This window comes from Arvicanthis niloticus, chromosome 30 (assembly GCF_011762505.2).
Source record: "Arvicanthis niloticus isolate mArvNil1 chromosome 30, mArvNil1.pat.X, whole genome shotgun sequence".
NCBI classification, from domain to species: domain Eukaryota; kingdom Metazoa; phylum Chordata; class Mammalia; order Rodentia; family Muridae; genus Arvicanthis; species Arvicanthis niloticus.
The window spans coordinates 12914456-12926839 of record NC_133438.1 but is presented as its reverse complement, the minus strand read 5'-3'; the positions used below and the strand labels follow the sequence as shown (position 1 = coordinate 12926839).

At 47.2% G+C, this 12384-nt stretch overlaps 1 protein-coding gene across 1 annotated transcript in view; it reads right to left on the bottom strand.

Moving 5' to 3' along the window:
• The window catches only part of Rnf217 (ring finger protein 217), a 116691-nt gene extending 106251 nt beyond the window's left edge, over window positions 1-10440 (bottom strand). Inside the window, exon 1 of the mRNA XM_076927920.1 lies at window positions 9502-10440. Within this exon, the coding sequence (XP_076784035.1) occupies window positions 9502-10308 (807 nt within the window). The 5' untranslated portion in view covers window positions 10309-10440. The remainder of the gene's footprint in view (window positions 1-9501) is intronic.
• Between the last annotated feature and the right edge of the window lie 1944 nt (window positions 10441-12384).

Below are 12384 nucleotides of genomic sequence, written 5' to 3'. Positions count from 1 at the left end.
CTTTTCTGTTTTCACTTAGGATGTCCGGCTGTAGCTCAGTGGCGTGGGTCCCCCCCACGTCTGCCACCCAGGCAGTTGGAACATCGACACAGGGGACAGAAGCATGGGAATTCGACTGAGTTCACTCCACGCCCACCCAGTGGACCCCAGGCTATAGGAAGCCACAGAGCTCCAGCCCAGGTGTGGGGAGATCCCAGTCTGAGGTCCTGTGGGGGCCGGAGCTCTTGGGTAGAGGAATCCTGGGCAAGATGGTAGATGGTAATTGGTCCTTGGGCTCCCAGATGCTACTGAAAGACCGTGGAAGGGTTGAGACCGGGGGCTTCCGGGCTGGACTGGCCTGCAGCCTAAAGGGGTGGGGGTGGGGAGAAGATGGGCTCCAGCAGTTGTTTGCTTGAATTGTGGGCTCCATGGCTGGACCGTAGGTGGCTTGTTAGTTGAAGACCTTCTCCACTGTTCCCCACGGTGGGCCCCAAAGACAAGAGGAAGTCCATGATCTTAAAACGTTTATTGTCATGGCAGAAAATGGATGAAGCTATACCCCATGTTCTCAGGGCAGAGGTTCTGAGGTTAAATACCTTTTGCAAGTGGGAGGGGGGTCTGGGAAGGAATGCTTAATTGGCTAGGCCTCTGGCCTTTAGGTAACTCATTAATATGGAGATCTCTGGAGGCTCTGCAGCCTGTAGTCACGCCCTCTACCTGTGCTACCTGTGCTGTGTGACTGAAGGCCACAAACCTTTCTTTGGGGGGCTGGGGGGGTGCTATGGATGGTTGACACTAAGTGAAAGGAACCAGGGCCCAGGAGGAAGGCCAACCACCTACCGTCCCTTTAGGGTCTCCGGGATTCAAGGCCTGCGCTCGACTGGGTACCCAGCTGCCTCTCACAGCCCACCACCCCAAATTGGGAGAATTGGATTTTGCATGATATAAACATTCCCTCTCTGGAATACTCCCTTCCTCATCCAATCTGCTATTCCCACAGTGTGCTCTCAACACAGAGAGTAAATTCTTCCAAAGGGATGCATCTACCTCACAATTCCTCACTCTGTATCTCTCATCCCTCTCAGAGAAAATGAAAATTATTTACAGTATTATGCCCCCAGCTTTGCCCAGGCCTTTGGTCAACATCACCTTTTTGATTAGTTAACAAATAAATATAAAGGCTATAAAAGGGCTGCCGGCTCTAGAACCAAACAGATCTGAACTTAAATCCCACTTCAACATTTGCTAACTTGGTGACTTTGAGAATGTTACTGACTATCTCTTATCTTCGGGGTTCTCATAGAACGTCCTACTACAGCCACTATCAACCTGGGGTGGGGGTTGAACAACCCTTTCACAGGGGTCGAATATCAGATATTTTGCACATCAGACATTGACATTCCGATTCATAACAGTAGCAAGATTACAGTTATGAAGGAGCAACAAAATAATTGCATGACTGGGGGTCATCGCAACATGAGGAACTGTATTAAAGGGTCGCAGCATCAGGCAGGTTGAGGACCACTGTCCTACTGCCTACACCTTGAAATGAAATACGCTGTCCCTGTTCACTCAGACCTACTGAAATCTGAAGGCCAACGATGTAAAAAGATCTGCTCACGTTAAACAACCGTCTCCTTGTTGGGAAAGATGATGCTCACTTTCAGTAATCGGTCTGCTGGGACTCAGATGCATGAGACAGAAGATTACTCCTTCTTTCTTATATTATGTGTATGTGTGTGTGTATGTGTGTGTGTGTGTGTGTGTGTGTGTGTGTGCGCGCGCGCGCGCATGGGAGGTATGCACACATGGACCTGCCTGTATAAACTAGTGTGGAAACTATCAAGTACCTTCCACCCTGATTTGTTTGTTTGTTTTACAGGATCTCTCAATAAATCAGGAAGCTACCTATCTCTGCCTTCCTGGCACTGTGGTTATAGACGTGTGCCACAGTACCCAGCTTTCATGTTTTTTTCTTTTTTTTTTTTTTTTTTGGAGCTGGGCTCCAAACTCAGGTCCTCATGCCTGTCCAGCAAGCACTGCACCCCTGGTCCACGCTCCCAGCCCTCCTTTCCTTTTCAAGGCATCTTTATTCATCTCTGTTCTGGACAAACTGGCTTCTCCCTCCTAAATTCTGGATCTTTCCTGGGACCCACACTCCGCATCTGTGCAAATCAATAGGACCAGAGACAATGCTCGGCTTCTTTCTCTATCTGTTAGCCCTCTCACGGTGACCCCATCCAGGCTTCGGATATTAAATATTATCTATGTATTATCAATAGCCCGATTTATATCTTCTCAGACCTCTCCTGTGGTGCCAGACGCTGACCACCTGTAACAGTCCTTCATGAACGTCTCAACAGCATTTACACTTAGCCTCTCTAATTCTTCCTTTTCCCAAACCTCGCCCTCCTGCCATGCTTCTTCATCTTGCTGAACAGCAAACCTGTTTTTCTAAATGTTCTGACTCAAATCTTGAGTCATCCTTAATTCTTTTACTCTCACGTCACATGCAATCGGTAAATCCAGTGAATTGTCAGCTATATCAGTAAAGTATATTCAGAATCGAAACAGTTCAAACCATACATGTCTCTCACTTTAGTCTAAACTATCCTTTTCCCGTTGAAATAACACCATCATCTTCAAACTGATCCTTTTACTTGTACTTGATCTTTACAACACTTTCTCGAGGGACTCTAAGTCCCTTCAAAGAAACACATACCTGGCTGCACTTCTGTTCAGTGGTTCCTTATGGCTTCCATCGGATGCAGATGAAAGGCAAGCTTGCCTAGGGCCTTAAAGCTCTGCCTTCTGTCATCTTACCACTCTCACCAATCCTGCCATGTATCAACCACATGGGCCTCCTTACCATTCCTGACACACCTCTATTGCCATTTCCTGATGTGCATATGGTCTGTTCAACTGCTGTCTTACGAAGGCCTTAACTGGAAAGGGACTTTGTGAAAGAAAACAGTTACAACAACACCCCCCAAATGGTGACCTGGGTAACAACCCCCTCTTTGGTATTTACCAAATATTCCTTGTTTCCTTTTTTCCGTAGCCCTCATTGACTCTAATACAGTAAATACTTCACATATTATCTTCTTCATAGCCTGGCATATAATTTCCCTAAACCAGAGAGTTTGTGATCTTCTTTCCTTTTACCTGGAGAGCAGACAATAGTGCCTGTAACACAGAGGGTACTAACAAGAAATGATAAACTACAGGTGAGAATGATTAGAGATTAGATTCGAATGGATGGTTGGTCTCAGTCATTGTGAATAGGTACACACATCTCAAACACAATTATACCAACAGAGACGATGTAAATCAGATGGTTGGAAGTTATAGAGAATGGGAGATATTGAACATTACAGTCAATAGACAGTGAGTTGTCATTTTATGATAGAACCCAATTTGAGAAGTTTCATTTTAGTTTAGCATGTAAAATCCTTCTAACAAAATAAGTGTGAACAAAATAAACATTTGTTTTCACTTTAGGGTTTGAGAGTGAAGCTTTGTGGCCAATCACATGACGAGCATATTAGAGCCCTGGTTCAATCAACGGCACAAAAGAAAAAAAAAAAAAGTTCTTTCTTTAAACATGAAGGAAACTGTCATGAATGAATCAAAGCAAAATTAGCAAAAATCTTGTTTCCTCTTGTTAGTGGAGTAAATATTTTAAATAAAGAGGTTGCTTACAAATATTCTATTTCCAACAAATGCAATATATTCTGAAACATACATGTTTGTGTATGCTTGTGTGTGTGTGTGTATACTATATAAATAAGCATATACACATGAACAAGTATATACAGATTTATTATTTTGGATTAAACATAGTAACAGAAACCATAAAACATTAACAAAAGGTTAGTTGGTTCCTACAATGGTCTTAAAAGAAGCTACCAGAGAATAAGGAGGAACAAGTACCTAATCACTTTAAAAGGAGCTTTTAACTGAAAACAAAAATACAAGGTTGTAAGACCATTTCTTGAGACCACTTAACATGTCTACAGAGTAATGCAAAAACAGCAAATAGGATGACTGTGAGAAACGACTGCCAGCTGCCTGTCTTCATTGGCTATCACAGATTCTTAATAAAATGCTGAGGACTCAGTCTCTACTAGAATACTTTTCTTCTAGCACCTGCGGACTCAGGAGTGTTTCAGGTCTAAACAATGAGCTCCATCCACTCTAGAAGGAGAAGAAAAATCACATCTAGCCAGGTGGCAGTCGCACATGCTTTTAATCTTAGCACTTGGAAGGCAGAGGGAGGCAGAGCTCTCCAAGTTTGAGGCCAGCATGGTCTACAGAGTGAGTTCCAGGACAGCCAAGGCTATCCTGACAAACCTGAGAAACCCTGTCTCAGAATAAATAATAACGAAATAAATAAGTAAATAAATAAATAACGAAAATAACATCTGTGTCAGTTGATACAGAAGGTCAGTAGTACTTGCATTGTTACCTGAGATCTTTAACAGGGGAGCACAGCATAGGACTGCTCTACAGAGCCTCTCTTCCAGCCAGCTGCAAAAGAAGGGGCATAGCCACAGGGCAGGAGAACCGAGGTCTGCTGGCTCCAGAGCTCAGCTCTTGATGGAAGATTGCCTTGAAGAAATTAAGTGCCAGATAAAAAGACTTCAAAAAGAAAAACAGAAACAATGGGTAAAGAGAAATAGTGCAGAAAGAGAAGAGGAAGTAAGGGCACAAGTCAGAAAGGTGTGCAAATGTTACCACATCCCCCTAAATATGAACGGACCATACACACATGCCCACGTGTACATACACACACAGAGAGATGCATACAGGAGCCTTAATTCTCACTTTGGAAATCTGTAAAGTGACTCCAGAAATAGAGTTCATGCTCACATTATTGTTCCCACTTTCAGGCTTACCAAAACATCTGGCCTGGTAGGATCTGTACCTTTACCTACGTGAACACAATGATATTCAAACTCCATGTTCAATAAGATAGAGATATTTACCTGCTTTAAGGAAAAGAATTAAAGTTAAACTCCTTTACCTATGAAGACTTGACGACTTGTATTTACTAATGTGATACTTTTCCCTTTGGCCCTAGGTCACTTTTCTCTGATGACTACAGTAGCAGTCATGCTCGGGCATTACCATGTAGCAGCTGTTTTCCACACACTGTGTAGAAGAAATATGTTCCTTGTTGCTATTAATACCACTGGACAGGTGTCCACATTCCAAGTCATTCATCTACCAGTCTCCTGCTCTTCTGAGCAGCGTGCAAAAGGCCACAACGGCTGAGCTAGTCTGTGGGCAGGCTCAGCTCTTTCTTTGGGTTGTCCTAGGTACTAAATGTTAATATTTCATATTTTCAAGCTATTGCTCTGTCTAAATCACAGTCGTGAAGGAAAGATTATTTGTGGATGGTTTCTGCAAAACCAAGATGGCAAGAGATTATCTTTCTTCCTAGAAGAATGTAGCTAAGGCTAAACAAGCTGAGAAGATGGAAACTTGGGAGAACGTGGAAAACCGGGAGACATTGCTGGCGTCCTGGGGACTGTGTTAGCCACCCACGTATGACACTGGGAAACACACTTCTAAAAATGTATGTACAAAACATGCATATGCCCGAGCAATATAACCCAAGGTGAGGTCCAATTTCTGTCTTGGTGCACCATGACATCTAAATCAGTCAGTGCAGTGAATGACATTCTAATCTACAGTTTAATCAGAAGGTACATGGAACCTAATGCACTATAAAGTCATTCCACCAAGAAGATTTACCCTACCCTATCATAGCACTGAGATACTTCATTGTCTAATTGCTGTGGCTTGTTCTGAAATACTGCTGATACCGACTCATCACCATTGGCTACAACTTCAGTCACTGAATCTCTGCTGCTCCAAGTCTGAAAGCATTTCTAAGTCCCAAATTCCTGTCTTCTTTCAAAGAACAGTGTTTCTCAGAAGAGTCCACTTAACCAGGCATGATTCCAACTCGCAATTAATATGCATTTTTAATGTTTGTATAAAATGTTTAATACTGATTTGCTTTACCTTCTTAAATGTTGTTAAATAATGCACTAAGCATGTGGCACAAACTCAGATACAAAAGTATCACTAATAGGTCTTTAAATACATCCTTTCCTCCACAAAGGTCTTAAGAGGACAAAACCAGATGAGAAAAATAAAACATGCAACATTTCCCCTGCCTAATTTTTGTTGCTGTTGTTGTTTTGGTTTGGTTTTGGCATTGTGAATCAAACGTAAAGTCACACACAAGCTAAGTAAGCACTCCCTCACTGAGCTATACATAATTCCAACCTCCTGCCACTCCCTACCCCCAACACACTACACACACACACACACACACACACAAACACACACACCCTTCTTTGAAATTAGAGACAGGGTCTCACTACATTGCTCAGGGAAGCTCACAAAGTTGCCCAGGCAAGTCTTGAACTTGTGATCTCTGTGTCTCAATCTCCCAAGCAGCTGGGATTACAGATCTGTACTATCAGGTCTGGCTGCAATGTCTCTCGCCCTGGTCCAGTAAGGCTACAAACGCAAATTAAGACACAGTTTCACTCAGGCACCGGTGAATTCTCCACAGATCACTGTCTACAGTTAAATTTCACTGATGAGAAGATTCAGGCATAGATGACCATAAAACACAGACCTCTGAATATACAGATGACAAGATCTTAAAACTTCAGAATCATATCAGAAATATTACAACTGTGATCCTATATTTTACCCAATGAAAAAAGACTTAAGTTCGTATAAGATAAAAGTTCACTTAAACTCTTTTAGATCTAAGAGTAAATGTAGCCTATTTCATTTATCTGCCTTAAGTGTTTGTCTTTTATCTTAAATACAAAGACATTCAGAGCAAAATTTAGCACCTAAGCTCTTTGGGGTGACCTTAGGTTCTTTACAAATTCAGTAACTATTGAGCAAATATCTGTGTAAATAGGCAGAAATTTCAAAAATCAAACAGAAACTCCTGTCTTCGCAGAAGCTATCTACTTAGGTACAAGATAGATTAGTGCTATGGAGAAAAGCTAAAACCCAGGAAGAGACACAGGGAGTGTGGGATAAGGTGCAACCTTTAAACGGTGGTCACAAAGACTGGGGAGATGGCTCAGTTGGTAAGAATCTGCTGCTCAAGTCTTGAGGACCTGAGTTCAAATGTCCAGCATCCACATAAAATGTGAGCACGCCTGCATCCCCAACATTGGGGAGCAGAGACAGGTAGACTCCAGGAACTCATCCAGACAGCCTATGTGAAACACTGTGCTTCAGGTTCAGTAAGAGACTGTCTCCAAAGGAAGACAGAGCTAGAGCAAGACATCCCCCTCTGGTTTCTGTGCAAGTGCACAAATGTGCAAAATCCATGCACACACAGGTGCACATGCACACCTACAAAGACACTCGGTGAAGACTACAAGGATGGTCTGTGGATACAGACATAAAGGTGGGGTGGTAGATGGAGCAAGCCAATGGACAGGAAGGCAGATACCTAGATACAGAGAACAAGTAGAGTGCCGAGGTGGAAGTGTGCCTGCCATTCTGGACTTATTGTTGCAGCTGAGATTCCTGCCAGTTGCTTTGGGAAGTCAGGAACACCTGATGTCATAGATTGCAGACACAGTTCAGACAGCGCTGTCACTTCAAAGGAGTCTGTTGTCAGTTTGTGCTATGAGGACTTCACATTCAACCTGCTCCTTCTTCCCCTTGTCATTGCAACGCAAAACACCAACTTCCTAAAACCAATTTATGCTGACAAAAAGAAAACTGCTACGGAGAAAGGGCCTATTGTTTAAAAATCAAACTGTTAGGCAGGGTATCAACCCACCAGGAATACCAACCTTGAACATAAAGCCAGCTGGTGTTTGCACTTAGTAGTTAAAGACTGGAGTTGGGCATAGTAGGGCCACAGTTAATCCCAGAACTCAGGAAGTAGAGGCAGTAGCTCAAAGGTTCAAGGCCAATCTGGGGTACTCAGCCAGCTAAAAGGCCACTCTGGGCCCCACAGCAACCTCCTGTCTGTGAATGAATGAATGAATGAATGAATGACTAAATAAATAAATGCTAAGGACTCCTCGGTATTGGTGTTTACATTTCATTAGATGTTACTCTGTACTATATATTTGAATGCATTAGCTCTCACCGTGACTTCTCTGGATGGAGCAAGGCCCGTCCGTATCTTGGGAATGTCTGGATCCCAGCACAAGGCTGTGTACATGGACGGCAGCATTATCCATACAAGGGTGACGTCATAAAAACAACTACAAACAGGCAGCAGACATTCCTGTTTTAGTCTCCATTGGTGGAGAAATCCTAAAGCAGACACCACCGTCTCTCAGGGGCATGTGGATAATCTCAGCCACTTGGGCCAGGCTCCTGCTAGTGTAACATTCCATTCTGTGGAAGTTTGCCTTTGCTCTCTAGCTGGGCACACTACACCCTTTCAGACCAGACTCCAGCAATGGAGCTGCCCACAAAGTACACAGGAACCACACTGTTCAGAGCCCTGTTCAATGGCCTTCAGCCAATACAGACGAATGCTATCATCTGAAACTACCCAATTCTGACTATAAATCGGTGTCCAGACACTCTATCGAGACAAACGGGTACGAAGGGAACAATTTCAGTGCAGGAAAGATTGGAAGACGCATTTTAAAAATATCTGAGCAGGAGCCTGGAGTCTGAAGTAAAGTGGCGTCACAGAAAAGCTGGCACCTGAACAGACAAGGTTTTGAAAGATGAATAGGCCTAGGACAATCAGACATGGGATCAGAGGGCATGGAGGATTGTGCAAAACGCTGGCAGAAACACCACAGACTGAAAACCGTGAAGGAGGGCTGCTATGTTTCTCAAGCTTTCCAAGAAAAAAACCAACAAGTCCTTCAGAGGAGGGGGGGAGGGGGGGGGAAGTTCGGTGGCTGCCTGTTTGGTTAAACCTCTGGTCTCTCTGCTTTGTTTGCCTTTTTCCATTTTGTTTCTCTCTTGAGGAAATAAAAATACTGTTCTGGCTTAAATTTTCAGTGGAGAAAAATATTTTAACTTCAGTGTGGAAGAGTAGGCGAGAGTCGTTTTGTTTACATTTCGCTGGCTATACTAAGGCAACGAATTTAAAACGCAGGTTGTCATAGCCCCGACATACTAATTCCAAACCTTCTCTTCACCAGCTCCACAAATATTTATTTTATGCTCACTGTCTGTTAGTTTCTGGGATGCCAGGCCTGTGAAGCAGTCTTTCTGCTCTCCTCGGAACAAGTTTTTGCATGCAATCCACAGACAAAATAATCAGAGGGCAATCCACTCCATTCCTCCCGCAGTTAACCAAAACCTCAATCCCAGAGGAGAGTTAACCAGCTAACAAACCAGTATGGGTGAAACACACTCAGTAACTAGGACGCTAGCAATTGCTGGAGACCCTAGGTAAGGAGACCCGGCCACCTCTTCCCTTTCTAGGAAGCTTAATGCTTTGCCATGGCGATCAGGGCTGAGGGTGGGCAGAGAGTAGTGGGGAGTTACCTGAGAGCTCAGGTAGATTTTGAGACATTCCTCGCACACCGCCTTCTTGCAGCAGGGCAGGGGCTTGATGGGCTTGTCTTCCAGGCACACCCGGCACATCAGCACCATGAGGGGCGCATAGGGGTCCCCTACCCCGCCCAGGCCAGAGTAAGGTGGAGCTCCTAATAGGCCAGGCACAGAGAAGGGTTCCGGAGCCAGGTAGAACTCCAGCTCGATGCTGCCGCCGTCGGGGGAGAGGGGGTCAGCCGGGAGCGACAGCGGGGAGCTGGGGAAGGAGGGCGGCGGGCTGGCGGGAATCGGCCCCGGCGGTGCTTGAGATCGGGACTCTGGCGGCGACGGGGACTCGGCGGAAGGAGCCTCGGGCAGGTCGCTCTCCACGCAGTACACGGAGCAGAAGACTTGCGGCTTGGCGGGGGGCGGGTGTCGCTGGGCCAGCACGTCTAGGAGCAACCCGTCGGGAGGCTGCTGGCCCGGGGGCGCCTCCCGTGGCCCCGCTCCCTCCGTCTCGCGCTCCAGCTGCAGATCCAGACTCTGGGGGTTCAGGGGCCCGGTGAGCGGCCGGCGCGCGGGCTGCCCGGCCGGGGCCCGGTTGCTCGCAGGATCCTGGGCGCTCGCGTCCACGCAGCCCCGGGCTCTGCCGCCGTTCGGCCGAGAGGAGGAGGAGGCGGCGGCGGCGCGCCGCCCGGCCGCCCTGGCGCGGTCCCCTCGCGGCCTGGGGGACTCGGGCTGGCCCGCCGAGCCTCCGCCAGGGGCCCGCGCCTCCCGGGGCCCGCCGCTGCCGCTCACCGTGCTCTGCTCCTCGCCCATCGCCGCCCGCGGCCCGCGCCGCCGCCGCCCATCCAGCCGCCGGGACCCCCAGCCGGCGCCGGGCAGAGCGGGCAAGCGGCTCGGCTCCCCTCGCCGCGGCGCTTCTGCTTCCGGGTCCCTCCTCCGGGGCCGGGACTCCCCAAACGCCCTCCGGGGAGCCCGGGCTCCCGGGCCGCAGCGCGCCGGCAGCCGGCTCCTCCTCCTCCACCTCGTCGTCTTGGTCCTCCTCCGGCGAAGCCGGGAACCGCTTTGGGGAAGCCGAGGGCCTCAGGCTGCGGGGGCCTGGCCCGCATGCAGGTCGGGGCGGTGCCGCGGTCCCGCGAGCCCCGGGTGGGGCGGAGGAGGTCCCAGGAGGGGGAGGAGACCGTCAGCCCCGCGCCATCCCGGTCCGGGACCAGTGGCGGGGCGCGCGGCCGGCGATCCCGAGGGTCGCCGGGCCTGTGGCGTCACCGAGAGGTGGCCGCGTCCGCAGGCTGCGGCTGGTGCCCCCGGGCGAGAGGCGGGAGCAGGAGACCTCCCTCCCCTCGTGCAGCACCTAGAGCCCGGCTCTCTCCCCCTCACCCCACCCCTTTGGCACTCACCTCCCCACACGTACACACACACACGCACACACACACACACATGCGCGGACACCCGCGCGCACACACTCGCACGCACACCGGAGTGATGGCGATCTAAGCTGAGCTGCGCTCTCACCCTTAAAAGAGTTCACACTCGGCCCCAGCCAAACCCTTAAGCGGCTGCAGGCGCCCCTCAGTGCTCTGCTTGCTTTAAGTAGAACTTTCCGACAAAAGCTGCTGGAACCTGGGCTCTGGAGGAAGAACTTACTGGGATGTCACGCTCGAGAAGTAGAGTGGATGGTGTGCATTCTGCCTAGTTCTCTGGTTTTTTTTTGCCTGGTGCGACAGGAAGGATCTTTGAAAACCACAAATAACCCAAAAAGCACTTGTCGCCTACTCCTCCAACCAGAAATACTTACAAGCACTAAGGAATAACTAATCTGAGATTTACCACTTTTCCTCCGCTCAGTGTTCTCTCAGGAATTGTTTTTGTGAGTTTTTTTGTTTTGTTTTGTCTCTTAACCCCTTTAAGTGGGTAGCCTGGCCTAATTAATCAGCTGGATCATCATTAGAAATCAGAGACTTTCATTAACATAACCATATTCATACCCAAAACTGTTTCCAAGACAACAATTATATCTCAGCCAGAACTTAATTATGTGTTGATCTAGCTTTATTTAACAGGAAGTATTAGTCACCCAAACACTGGTGTGTTTTAGTTTTCTAAAGCCAATGAAAACATTTTTTGGGAAACCAACCATTTTTATTTTTTAAAACTTGGGAGGGAATTCAATTTACACATTCATGTCAAAGGAAAAAGCTGTTAAGAGGTGGCACACACGCCTTTAATCCCAGCACTTGGGAGGCAGAGGCAGGTGGATTTCAGGGTTAGGGTTAGGCTGAGTTCAAGGCCAGCCTGGTCTACAGAGTGAATTCCAGGACAGACAGGACTACACAGAGAAACCCTGTCTCAAAAAACCAAAAAAAAAAAAAAAAAAAAAAAAAAAAAAAAAAATTGTAGACTTTTTTTTTTACCTTGAAGTTGTTATTGATTTGTTCTAAAGTATCTTCCAAGGCAACTGCAAATGCTACGGGGGACTAGAGTTCAATATTGACCAAGCAGCAGAGCCAACCGCCATGGGTTTCCATCAGGTGCAGCTGAAGCTCGGGTACACCTGAGCTTGGTGTTCTTTGTCCAGAGCCCCCAGATGCCCTATCACTCATTGACCCAAGAATGAAGAATAACTATTTTGACGATTAAATGGTGGTGCTCAGGCAGCCTGGAGAGATAGCCCACTCATTCAGTCCTCAGTACCCGTTGCACAAACCCAAACAGGTTAGTGGATGCTGCTGGGATTCCAGGAGATTGGTCATCTTTCTGTTCAAGGATTGTCCTTTCTTTCCTTACCAAGACTTCTTCCTGCTACATGCTGCTGGCATTTCTGATCATAAGAACATGTTATTCCCACCTTCCTCTAGGTAAATCCTCACTTGCCTGAATCCTGAGCCTGGCACC